The sequence below is a fragment of the Vidua macroura genome, chromosome Z (assembly GCF_024509145.1).
Source record: "Vidua macroura isolate BioBank_ID:100142 chromosome Z, ASM2450914v1, whole genome shotgun sequence".
NCBI lineage: Eukaryota > Metazoa > Chordata > Aves > Passeriformes > Viduidae > Vidua > Vidua macroura.
In genome coordinates this window covers 67,229,074-67,241,625 of record NC_071611.1, presented here as the reverse complement: position 1 = coordinate 67,241,625, position 12,552 = coordinate 67,229,074, and the positions used below count along the sequence as shown (strand labels likewise).

Genomic DNA, 12,552 nt, shown 5'->3' with positions numbered 1-12,552 from the left:
TCTCATGTCTCTGGAGAACCATTGCTGGTGAGAGGAGGCTGCTAAACACTGTGTTAGGGTTGCACACATTGAGTCAGGGTTGTGCAAAGTCTGTCCTTACAAATCACCTTTATTGTGGCATTTTCCACAATAATTAACACAAAGCATGCATGAAAGCATCTTGGCCTACATGTTGTGTAGCCTGAGTAATGAGGCTAATGTTGCAGACACATGGTTTGACCTTTGGCACATTGCTGTGTCCCTTTTAAAGGTGTAAGCTTTGTTAGCAAAAGCACAGTCAAATGGTCATGAAAAAAAAGGCATAAATGGCAAAAACAGCAGGCCTAAGGTTATGTAAGAATATTTTTCTGGCTATGTGCTACACCAATCAACTCATGAGGCCTTGGAGCAGCCCCCAAAACAGCCAGGGCCAGGTGACCCAGAAGGCTCCATACCTTTTCAGGGTCACCTCTCTGCTGGCTGCTCCTTCTGGCCACTGGCACTCGCTGCTCCTGCCAAAATACAGGGAAAACGGGCAAACACCTCCTCATGGCCTCCAAGTTAGTAACCAGTGTGTCACACAGGCAATAAATAAACAGCCAAAATCCTTCATGTGGATCCAGTCACTGCATAATTAAGGCTTGCATTTAGTCTCTCCTGACAATGAACAAAGAGCCAGTGATTTGCCAAAAAACACTCCAGAGGCTGATGCTAGTGTCAGGAATAACACTTCTTTCCTGCTTCAGCTGTGGTCCTCTGGGTCTCCACATACCTGAGTTCACAGAAACCTCTGCTCCTGATGAGCAGCATCCTACTGATACTCTGATCGAAGATCAATCTCAGAATCATTTGCATTAGAAACGACCTGAAAAAATTATATTTTTCAAGCCATCTAGTTCCAACCTCCCTGCCACGGGCAGGGACAGCTTCTACTGGACCAGGTTGCTCTGAGCCCTGTCCAAACCTGGCCTTGAACATTTCCAGGGATGGGGAATTCCCAGCTTCTCTGGGCAACCTGTGTTAAGACCTCACTGCCTTCACAGTGAAGAATTTATTCCAAATATCTACTCTTCCCTTTTTTAGTTTAAAACCGTCCCCCTTTTTCCTGTCACTATCTGTCTATGTAGAAAGTCCCTCTCCCTCCTTTTTATAAGCCACCATCAGCACCAAGATGACCAAATTTTCCCCCTATTTATATATATTAGTAAAAAAAGGAATTAATATTAATTGACGTTACCTCGTTTTCATAATAATTAGTATTCTGTCTGCTGTCAGTTAATGATCCTCTTGCCTCTTATGCAAATTAGTCTGCATGCTCAGTCTTTCTTTTCAGTCAGTGGTTTCTTAAATTGGTAGCCATGAGTGGGTGGCCTTGATCTGCCCCTACTGGAATTACCTTTTACCCCACCGGAGGTGAGTCAGCACAATTTCTGCATTGGCTTTATCAGTTTGTTCCTTTCCTTGGGGGTTCTCCCAAATGTCTTTGTGCCCATAAATTCTCCATTCTTTGTGTCCACCACTTTGTGTACATCCTTCTTCCCAAGCCTTGCTAACCTCCCCTGTGTCTGAGGTAGCTGAAGCCTGTCAAGCCCTACACCTCAACAAGGCAATTCAGCCAAGAAGCAACCTGCCTTTCAAAGGGCCTGGCCATCACTTAGATCTTGTTGCCTAGTTTCTGTTACACGGACAAAATGTCCCTTCCTATCGATTAGGCCTGAAAGCACACAAAAACCAAACATCAAAGAACGCCTTTTCCGAAGGAAATTTCCCCACGTTCCGCTTCCCAGCGAGGGGGCGGGCTTGAGGGGACGGACTACATTTCCCATGAGGCTTTGCGGGGCGCGGCAGAAATGCGTCACCCGCGGTGGCCGAGGACGGTGCCCGGCGCGCCCCCAGCATGGCGGCGGTGCGGGCGCTGCGGGCAGCGGCGCGGCGGAGGCCGGAGCTCGGGCCCGCGGGGCTCAGGGCGTTCTGGGGCGGCCGCAGGTACCCGCATGGCACTGGGTGGAGGTGGCTTCTGGCCTTCTCCTCATGCCGGGCCTTCATCGGGCCGTGGCCCTCTGGAGGTCATTTAGCCTGGCACCCCCGAGAAAGTTCCTCAGGGTTTGTCCAGGCGGCTTTGGAATGTTCTTAGGGAAGCAGGCTCCACAGGTTCTCTGGGCAACCAGCGCCCACCGAGGTGCACTGCTGGCGGGGGCGCAGCGGTGCAGGGTTGGAGCCTTTAGAGCTGTCACTGCTTTTGTTAGGAATGGGAAGAAAGGGATTTCGCGGGAATGGAAAACAGTTCCTCTGTAACATTTTGCGTGAAACCAAACAACAACGCATGGATTGTTGACTAGATTGGGGCATATGAGAAAGTAAATTTTTTTTCTTAAAAACTAGTAATGATTTTTTTTTTTTTTTACATATGGGCACTGGTTTTCTTCTGTAATAGTGGTTATTTCTGAAATGCTTTTTATTCACAGCAAATTTGGAAATGGAGCTGTAACAGAAAACAAGTAACTAATCTTGTTAAAATGCTGCTTTCACTCAGACCAATGAAATAAGGTGAGGGGGTGATTGCTCTGCAGAGGCAGCCTGTGTGGGGAGCAGCACTTGGGGAAAGCCTGTGCACTTCTGGCTGACAGACCTGATGAGTCCATGGGATCTGTGGAGTGTCTGGATTGAGTGGTTTAAAACACCACGAATACAAAAATGCTCTGACTCTGTCTTGTGTAGCCCAGAGGCTGAACATGTGTTCTGGTGCCAGCAGGAAGGAGGAAAGAGAAGTGGAAGCAGACCGAGCAGTTCCTGAGAGGGAGGAGAGGAGCGAGCCCAGCCTGATCCACCCCCCGCCACGCCGCCGGAGCTACGTCCCTCCCAAGGACCTGCAGAGCTGCCTCGAGTCCCACGTCAGGGAGGTCTTCGGGCCCTCTGTTCCCCAGGACTGGCAGCAGACTCCCCTGCAGGAGAACAGGCTGAAGCATCGCCTGCTGGCCCGGCTGGCGGCAGAGCTGGGACACGCTGTCCCCAACTCATAGCTGCACCGCATGCGCCGCGCCGGGGACGTGCTGGGCTTCTATCGCAGCCCCGTGAAGGACAGCACCAAGATCGATGAACTCGCGGCCGCAGAGCTGCCCCCGAACCTGAAAATCATCTGGCAGCAGTAAGTCCCTCCAAGCAGCATTCCTGTGCCCGGCTGGTGCTGTAGGGCAGCAGCAAAGTGCTCTGTCTGGGGTGAAATCTGTGAATTTCAGTAACAGAAGTTCATTGAAATCACTCAGTAATGGTAAAGTCTCCAAGAGCTCTATAAAATCAGCTGCTATTGAGGCATCTTATTGAATTCTCCAATGTTGGTTAAGGGCCCCATTTTATAAGTTCTTTGGGTGTTAGTTTTTCTTCCCATCTAACTGATGAAGCAAGTCTGCTTTTAATTGGAGAAGGTAAGCAGTGACTTCAGGAGGACAAGACAATAAACAGTCTGAGAAATGCATGGTACTTTATGAGTGTTTTCTATGAAACAAGTTGTTTCCAGTAGAGTTGAGAGTCTATGTGATCTTTCTGGAAAGAATCCAGAAATGTCCTGGTTGTACCACTGGAAGCCCTGAACCCTTGCTTCCCTGGTTTCTTTCAGCATGCAGATGCATGAAGCACACTCAGGCACTGCTGCTTTTTTGTGTTTACAGTGCTCAGTTTCTTAACTGAGCAAACTTCTCAAGTACTGCTTTCTTCTCAAAAGCTCTGAAGAAATTTAAGAAATGCTTTCTTTTCTCCTTTTGACTATTGGAGAATGACAGAATAGTGTAAGTGTACAACTACATGTTCCACTATGGGGTGAAATGGGGTGAGTGCACTGGGGATGTTTCACTGATCACCATGGAAGGCTGAATGTTCACAAATCTCTCCCCTGTAGCTTATGGAAAACCACAGTGTGACAAACGGCTAACTGTCATCTTATTGGCTTCAGAGGCTGTTGAGGAGCAGTGAATTGGAAGTTACTTTTTCATGAAGTTACGTCCTTCCATCACAACCAGAGATACCTGCACCTCCTTGCTTCATCTTTAACACTCACTAGCTGGGAAAATACTTCCAGTTGTAGTTGCACTTTGTGCTCATTCCCCTTTCTGTGTATCTCTGAGGATGTAATTTTGATAGCTTACGTAATGTGATCAGAGCAGAGTGAAAAACTGGACTGGGAATTGGGATAGACAAGAAAGGAGCTCGACAGCAGCTTGTCTTGTGTTTTGCTATGTCTGAGTTGAGTCAAACTGCCATTTCCCTGATCCCAGACATACCAGTCCCTTGGAGGTGCAGACCTCATGCTTCCTTCAGCACAGGAAGCTGCAGACACTGGAGTACAAGGGAAGAGGATCAAACACATAGGTGTTTGTGATGCAAAACATTTAACTGCTTGTAACAAGCTGAAAAAGCAGAAATCTGAAATGACATTGAAGTCCTGCACCCAGCACCTGTGCCATGGAAGGGCAAGATTTCTAGCTGCTTAATCGCTTTATCTCTGGGCTTTTAAAAGTTTTTCACTGAAGTTAAATTGAATTACAGATAAATAAATAAATAAATAGAAGCCCTGCCCATACATCTTTCTTTGTTTTAGGCCAGAGCAGTAATGAAGATCAGAAGAAAGTGTGAAAAAGCCAGCTTGTGAGGATATTTCTTAATAAAATGACTCAGAACAGGTTTTTCCCTTTGAAATTTTGATTACAGCTGTAGTGAGGAACCCAGAACACTTGGCAAAGGCTCCTCATGGCCACAGAAAGAATGGACCAAGTCTGATCCTTATATTCCTAAGCCAGAAGCAGGAATCAGAAGAAGGAAGAAACACCACACAACCAGACACAGACATTCCAGATTTTCTTTGTGTCATAGGCAAATGAAAGACTGGCTCATGTGTTTGCTTTTTTGATAAATTTTTTTGCTTTTGTTTTGGAAAAAATATACCAAAAAAAAAAAAAAAGCCAAGAAGAACCAACATGGAAATGTGAGGTAAACATTCCAATAAAAGTACAGAGGCTCCATTCTTTTAAAGGAGACATACAGCAGTTATCACCATGCTAGAATGAGATGCAGGAAAATCCTAGAAACAGTGAAAAATCATTTAATGAAGCCTCTGCTCTAGTTGTAACCATTGTAAGTGGGCTTTTTTTTTGTTGTTCTTCCCATTCCCAATCCATATTTAGTTGTCTTTATAATGCTTAGACAAAGTTGTTGAATTGTAAAATAGCAGTTTTGATCTGTATGGCGGAATTCACAAAAAAATGCAGACTGCTATTACAGACTCAGCTTGCTTTCTTTCTTTCTTCCTTTCTTTCTCTTTCTTTCTTTTTGTCCTTCTGTCTTTCTTTCTTTCTGTCTTTCTGTCTCTCTTTTTCTTTCTGTCTTTCTGTCTTTCTTTCTGTCTTCTCTTTCCTTTCTGTTTTTTTTTTTTTTCTTGGCTTGTCAAAGCTCCTCAGGAAAAAAAAAAACATTTTGGGCAGCAAAACTGGCTTCTTGGCTATGCCAATGTGAATGCCAAGGAATGCCACCGTGGTGAAGGAGTGGTGCCACTTTTCCTTTGCACCAGTGTCACTAGTTACCCCACAAATCTATGATGAAATGATGAAACACTTACAGCGCAGCCTCAGCCCCGCAGTGGTGGCTGTATATCCCCATAGTCAATTCCTGAAGCCAGGTTTCACTGGGAGCTTTAGCTGGGCCTTGGGGAGGAATGAGGGTCTAGGAAGATGATATAGTCAGCTCACATGCTATCAGCTACTACTATAAATTTTGACGTCCTGTCTGTCTATACTGCAGACCAAGGATGTTGTTTTAGTTATTCTTCAATAACTGGCACAATCACCCACACTAGAACAATCTGGCTTTGATTCAATGAGGTGCTTAAGAACATGCTTCTTCTAGTCTGGGAACTGGGTGGTAACTGAAGTCCATTAACTCCTAGGGAACACTTAAGTAGCTCACTGAATCAAGGATGGATTTTTGTTTCTTGTTGATAGTATCATTCAGGTTAGATTCCTGATCACTGTTATTTTAATATGAATTAAATATATGCAATTACTTCAGATCCATGCTGAGTTTACTCAGAGGAGAATCTGACCCAGAGCTTCTTATGGTAAGAAAAGGTAAAAGTGAATTTTTTCCCCCCAAGATATATAAATTCAAAACTGAGAAGAAAAAAAATTGTGTACAAATATCACATAACAACATCAACAATTCCATAGATGTAGTTCCTCAGTGCACACTTTAAACAAGAAAAGGGTTTTTTTTGTTCTTTTTCTGTTTTGCTTTTAAAGTCTGGCGTAATAATATTAAAGCTGACAAAAAATCAGGGCAAGCTACATCACTTCCTCATACAAAAAAAGTACAAAACATTAGCCTCTAACTAGACATAACATAATACTGGTCATCAGAGTTAGACATTTAGTAACTGTGTGTCTTGGAGTATTTTACTGGAGGGTAGTAAAAAATAGCTTCGGCTGCTGATCTCCCATCTCAGGTTACTTCAGTCATAGAGGCAGAGTGATTCTGCAAAGAGGAAAAGGCAGACACATGAATGTTTGTATACAGCAGTCTAGCACTGACATACTCTACTAATGTGCAAAAGCAGTGGGAAAAACCCTCACTCCTAAAACTTGCCGATCTATGGCCAATAATTATAATTTAAGAAAATGATCTGGTTGATTTCAGTTACATCAACAGTTATTCAGTCCCTACCTGCACTTCACAGTCCAGTAGCTATAAACAGCTGACTGGACAAAATGTTTCTCACAGCTCATGAATATTTTCACCTGCTCAGCCCTTCTGTCTAACCAACACAATGTAGATATATAAGTAGCACTTAGTTTCTGGACTATAAACCCATCAAGAGAACATCTCATGCACACAGTTCTGCAGATTTAGTGGAAAGACTTCCAGTACATCTTTGCCTAATCAAAATTGACTCTTCAATTAAGCAAAGTATTTCCAGACTTTAGAGACAGTATTTTTCCCTTTTCTTTAAAAAAAATTCGTCTTTTCAGTTTATTTCACGGAGATTTTAACAAAAGTCTCAATTGATCTTGCCACACATCATGTGTAACAGGTCATTTAATAAAGGAAGTACAATTTAAAGACCAAATAAATTACACCACTGTATTTCAGATAACTCATCAACTACAGTTTATCCTTGTTCCCAGAATTTCTGGCAGGTTGCATTTACTTGTCTGTTTTGAAAAGACTGTGTCTGATGCAGTTATGCCAACACAAGCCATTTAAATTTAGTCGTTTTAACAGAAACACTGTCAATATTGATATTCCCACTAGCTGTTTTTTGCAGGCTTGAAAGAATGCTAACAATTTTTCTTCGGCTGACTTAGAGACAGAAAAAAGTATATGATTTTTTCTTATTATAATAATAAGTAATAAGGATACAACACCTAATATCTGTAATATTTTTATTACAGAATAAGACAGAATAGTTTATCCTCAGGAAAGAGTAAGTCCTTCATACATCCCAAAAATTTTCTAGAATGTAAATAGGCAGAATTATTTTTACTTTTTTTCTCAGTTTTCTATTCTTCTAAGCAAAAGTTTGTGAGGCATGTGAAATCTTACTTCTTTAGCTGTGGACATGTATGGGAGCAGAAGATCTATAGTATTTGGTAGTTTTGGGGATAAATGTGTTAAAACAAACTCTGCTGTGATGCAGATTCACTCTGTTCAATGGGCTTGAAATGAGGTATGTGTAGTCAGGTACAAAACTACTTTTTACTCTGATGCAACAGAAAATATGCTTGGTGATGGTCTGGGTAAGAGATTTACAGTACCTGTGCACTCAGTGTCTCCAGAGGACTTTCCACCCTGGGAAAAGCCATTAGTGGCATTCCTCGTGGGTCTTCAGGCTTCGGTTTAGAAGGAGCTGCATGACTGCCTTTAAAGTTATGGACAACACAGATCCCCTGTGCAATGCAGAAAAAAAAAAAAAGAGTGAGGTCAGTGTGTTCCCTCCTCAGGAGAAACCTGGAGAGGGAATAAATTACTATGTGGAGCACAACTGAAAGAATTTAACGTGGGTTTGGGTTCAAGGCATCATCTGTGTCAGCCTTGGTTGTAACCACAGTAACCTGTGGTTACTGACATGGCTGGGCATGATGGACTGCTTTGGTGATGAACCATTCTCACACTGGACACAGCAGAGACCCCCATGTATGCCTTATCATCCCAGAACCATGGACTACACAAATGATGCCCTTAACTGGCCAAATACTCCCTTCAGACTCTTGACTTTGTCATTTCCAAACAGTGAACATAGCTGTGTGGATGGCTGAACCTCCCTCACATCTGGATGGCACCATTTAGCATCATTCCTGCATGCTTCCAGCACCACTACTGTGGTGTTTATCCTTGATTTGTATGTTTATCCCTTATGCATGACCAGACTCACAGCACACACATGGTGATGGTGATGCCAGTAAGAGCAACCATGCACAGCAGTGGGTAGCTTGAGGATATGATAAAAAGAAGGTACACACAGGAGCTGACAGATTTACTGGTGGAGTGAGTCCTGCCGCCATCTCCTTGCTGGCTGTTCCCCTTCACTGCCATAGTCCCGAGCAAGAAGCAGGCTGCAGCCTGTGTGGGTCCTGTGCCAGCAGGATCTGTGCCAGAGATCTGACAGCACCCCTCTGGGGAGACCCTTTCCACCACTCTGAAATTCAGTTTGTGACACTTGCAGGGTGCCAGAAGGTCTGCAAGGTCAAAATACAGCTGGGGACAGGCTGTCACTGCCACCAACAGGTACTGGGAGCACAGACACTGTCCTGGCCTGATACGTGGGGCAGCTGCCTCTTAAATTGCATGGCTGAGATTTAAACTGCCTTTCCCAGCAGGAACCAGACAAATTATTCACATTAAAGTCAAGGAGATTCAGGTCAGAAGCTGTAGACATCTTTTTATCTGAAATGAGCACAGGAATAAATGACACTTGAAGGTTTGTTGATGCTTTTTCAAGTACAGAATAGAAAAAAAAAATCAGTGACAGGACAATCAAGATTTAAGGGATCTTTGAAACCTAATCCCTCCTGATTACAGGGATAAAGTGTCTGTTGCTATGCAGTGGATAGTTTTGAAGCATATTTTGATTAAATGGAGACAGGCACATTTCTTGGTAATAGTGAGAGTGACCTGGACTGCTTTCTGTGTGAGTAAATCCTCAGCAAGAGACCTCTTACCAAACAAAACATTTAAACCACACAGCCCATAGGAGAGACAGTTGCACTTGAAGTCTGGAGAGATTCTCTTCCTAGATTCTGTGGGAAGGTCTTTGATATATTTTAGTATGTTTGTGAGGAGGGAACAATTTCAGCTTTTCGCTAAAAGCTGCAAAGGGAGGTGGTTTTATTTCCAAGGGAATTTATCCTAACCTTCTCTTCTATTGCACTTATTTTATGATCTGAAACAAAATGGAGAACCAGGATGACAGCTCAGAGCCCCAGAGAACACCTGTACCTCGCATTTTTGCCAAATACAAGAAACACAGAGAGGTTTTGCAACACAGAGAAGGAGTCTCAAGCACACCCTCCTTTTGATATTGAAATCTACATTGCCTTTTGTAGCATTTTCCAGGACAGATCAAGTAAGAACATGGAGAGTAATTCAAATAATTGAAATATATAAAATATACAAATGCTACCAAATTAGACTTACCAATTAGTATGAACCTGATTTCATATTAGGATTTTCTTTGATAATACTTTTAATTGGATGGGGCAATAATTAGATCTTGCAGGCTACAAGTGATTACAATTGTTTTGTTTTGCTTTTGGTTTTTTTTTTTTTTTGGTTTTTTTTTTTTTTTTTGGTTTTTTTTTTTTTTTGTTTTTTTTTTTGTTTTTAACTGTGGTATATTTAAAGGGAACACAGAAGGACTGATGGACTTACCAGAAACAAGGCTACAGCACTTCCCAGGATGAAGCCTGCGATCACGTCTGAACAGTGGTTTCGATACTCAGACACTCGATTTAGCCCAGTGAGGAAGGCAGCACACAGGGTTCCCAGACAAAGGACGGGCTTGGCTAGCCTGCTACTCTTTGTTTTAATAGTGCTTGTGATGTACATCTGTAAGAAAGGGCAAACCAAAAATAAAAAGGGGTTCCACCAGAAATGCATCTGTCCTACCCAGATAAATCCTAAATCAGTAAAGATGTGACAAACCTTGTGATCCATTAAAAAGGAAAAAGAAAAACCCATTGGAAAATGGAGGAAGAGGTTTCAGGTAATTCAGAGAACAATTTTAGGAGTACAAACCTAATACTGTTAAATGATGTGAAATATCCTCTTGCATTTACATGCTGGACCTTTTCTGAGCAGTTATGCACGGGCTCAGCTTTACTGATTTTGTGCAACTACCAGTTCATACGGTGGAAAACACACACCCTGAATGCACACAACTAAATGTTGCAAAGGGACTCAGGAGTTCATGCTTATACTCCTGCAGAAATTGTAATGTGCAGAAGATGGAGTGCTTAGAATCTGTATGAACTAACTGCTCCAGTTTCCTAGATGGTTTTAATTTTAAGGAACAGAGAACACTGAGAGAAACCATTCCAGCCATTTCCCCTGCAAGATGAAAGGAAACACATACTGTGAGAGAGGTTTCTTTCAAAACAAAGTTGATTTTGAGAACGTAATTCTGGAGCATGAAGTTTCACTGTTCTTCAAATATTTTTTAATGAACCCACATGATTCTGGCAGTTTATTGGGAAATTTTTTAATACATACTGACGGAGAGTAAAAACATGTGGCTCACAGTTAGCAGCCTGTCATTCGTGCCAGAGCCACAAAATAACAAAGATGAAGCAAACTCAGCCTGATGGCAAAGCAATTCATTAAAATCCTTTTCAGACAACAAGATGTAAGTCCACATAATTTCCAAAGCTTTGCTAATTTGAGATGTTGCTGCTTGCTTTGTTTTTCACACCTGAGCCTGACTGCTGCAGACGCCTTATGACAGCTAACAGTGAGCACTAGGCGGCAACCTTGCTCCAGTCTTGGCCGGCAGGTTAAGCTGTACCTATCACCAAAACTCACATTAAGGTACTTTGGAAACAATAGGAAAAAAAAAAAAATCAAATCATTGCCACTGCGTGAATAATTACCACCCACCCTTTCACCCTATGCACTCCTTCTACTCAATTCAGTCGAGCAATAGGGAGCCAGATTGCTTTCCTGTTCCCCACCGAAGCACCACTGCTATTTGCGGAGTCCAAAGGAAAACCCATCATCACTTTAAAGTAAGAATGCAGTCCTGCTGTGACAGCTGTGAACCACAGCTGCAGGGAACAACCCACACATGCTTGTCTCCTTACAGGTATGAGATGAAGTTGGATCTTTGGGTTACCCAGATGGGAGGGCTCTCTTTGTCACAGATGGGTAGTATCTGTAATTGGAGTTTCACACGGCTCAGCAATAAAATGTAAACATGTAGTAAAAATATTTTTAGCAAGGAGGGTAATCAACGATGCAAACAGATAGCTGAAAAAAATCTGTTAAACTCTTGTGAGGAAGGTTTTAAACAAGACAAACTGTTTTCCCAGAAGGTTGGCCCCTGTTCATCTATAAGTCACACACTATGTTCAGAAATAACTGGAAGAGCTTCTCCATTCTGATCAAACTTCCCAATCACTGCAGCTTGATCTTTATTGTTCAGGCCCAAAAGCCAGTATATTTTTTTAGGATTCCCATAGTGTTTACTCACATTTAGAGCATGGTTTCAGAGCTCTCTGCAAGAGACCAAAATCCCAGTCAAACCAAAACATTTGGTTTCCTACATATAGCAAGTGTTTTTGAAAATTTCCCACAATGCCATCCATAGAGTAAATTTATTTACAAAACTCTAAATGTCAAAACCAGAGAGGAGGAAAGACATGAATATAAAAACATGTCTAGAACTTACTAAAAAATAAACTACACATGATTTAACTATATAATATGTCCGTTAAGCTTTTTTGCTGTGATCTTATCAGTAGTATCAAGTAATGTATTTAGCAATATGTGTGTATATGTGTACTTAGCAGTGTGTGATAGCAGCATTTATCCCATATGATTACTCTCCCATCTTTTTCAGAGACAAAATCACAGACAAAGGAGGCTTTTTGTCTGCAAGTTTAAAACAGACAAATAAATTTTTATATTTATATGCAAATACATGTATATTTTCAGAACACATTATATCTATAATGAGAAAGGCAGAGTTGAAGAAATGTATCTTGTCCCTTCAGTAGAAAGTGAGGAGATTTGTGACAGTTTATTTTCCTTAGAGAATTCAAAATTTCATACCAGTATTACAAAAATCTGTGTCCTAGAAGTTTTACGGACAATGTTTTCTTTTACCATAGAGATTCCTACAGTAAAAGAGAAGCAGAGCCTTTGAAAACAATGCTCAGTGCAGCTACTCATGGTGCCAAGGCCTTGAATTGATCAGGGTTGCAGCAGGTATTTGCTGTAGGGTCTTCTGCTAGTCAGCATTTCCAAATCTTGGAGGAGTCATGTCCAGGAGCAGAGACCCAGGGAAGCTGACTTTAGTCATGGGGTCTATTGTGGTGG

At 42.2% G+C, this 12,552-nt stretch overlaps 2 protein-coding genes across 3 annotated transcripts in view; one reads left to right on the top strand and one right to left on the bottom strand.

The window, feature by feature from the left end:
- The first annotated feature begins 1,845 nt into the window (after positions 1–1,845).
- On the top strand, positions 1,846–3,451 carry LOC128821775 (39S ribosomal protein L50, mitochondrial-like). Its single transcript, XM_054003081.1, is given in 2 exon segments — positions 1,846–1,965; positions 2,732–3,451. Coding segments are annotated over 2 exon segments (486 nt in total). The 5' UTR covers positions 1,846–1,876; the 3' UTR covers positions 3,129–3,451.
- Positions 3,452–6,192: 2,741 nt separating this feature from the next.
- The window catches only part of PLPPR1 (phospholipid phosphatase related 1), a 127,219-nt gene continuing 120,859 nt past the window's right edge, over positions 6,193–12,552 (bottom strand). For both annotated transcript variants that reach the window (XM_054003078.1, XM_054003079.1), the window contains exons 6-8: positions 9,889–10,065; positions 7,776–7,907; positions 6,193–6,495 (exon numbers count right to left, since the gene is read on the bottom strand). In XM_054003078.1, coding sequence (XP_053859053.1) covers positions 6,463–6,495; positions 7,776–7,907; positions 9,889–10,065 — 342 coding nt within the window. In that variant the 3' untranslated portion in view covers positions 6,193–6,462. The remainder of the gene's footprint in view (positions 6,496–7,775; positions 7,908–9,888; positions 10,066–12,552) is intronic.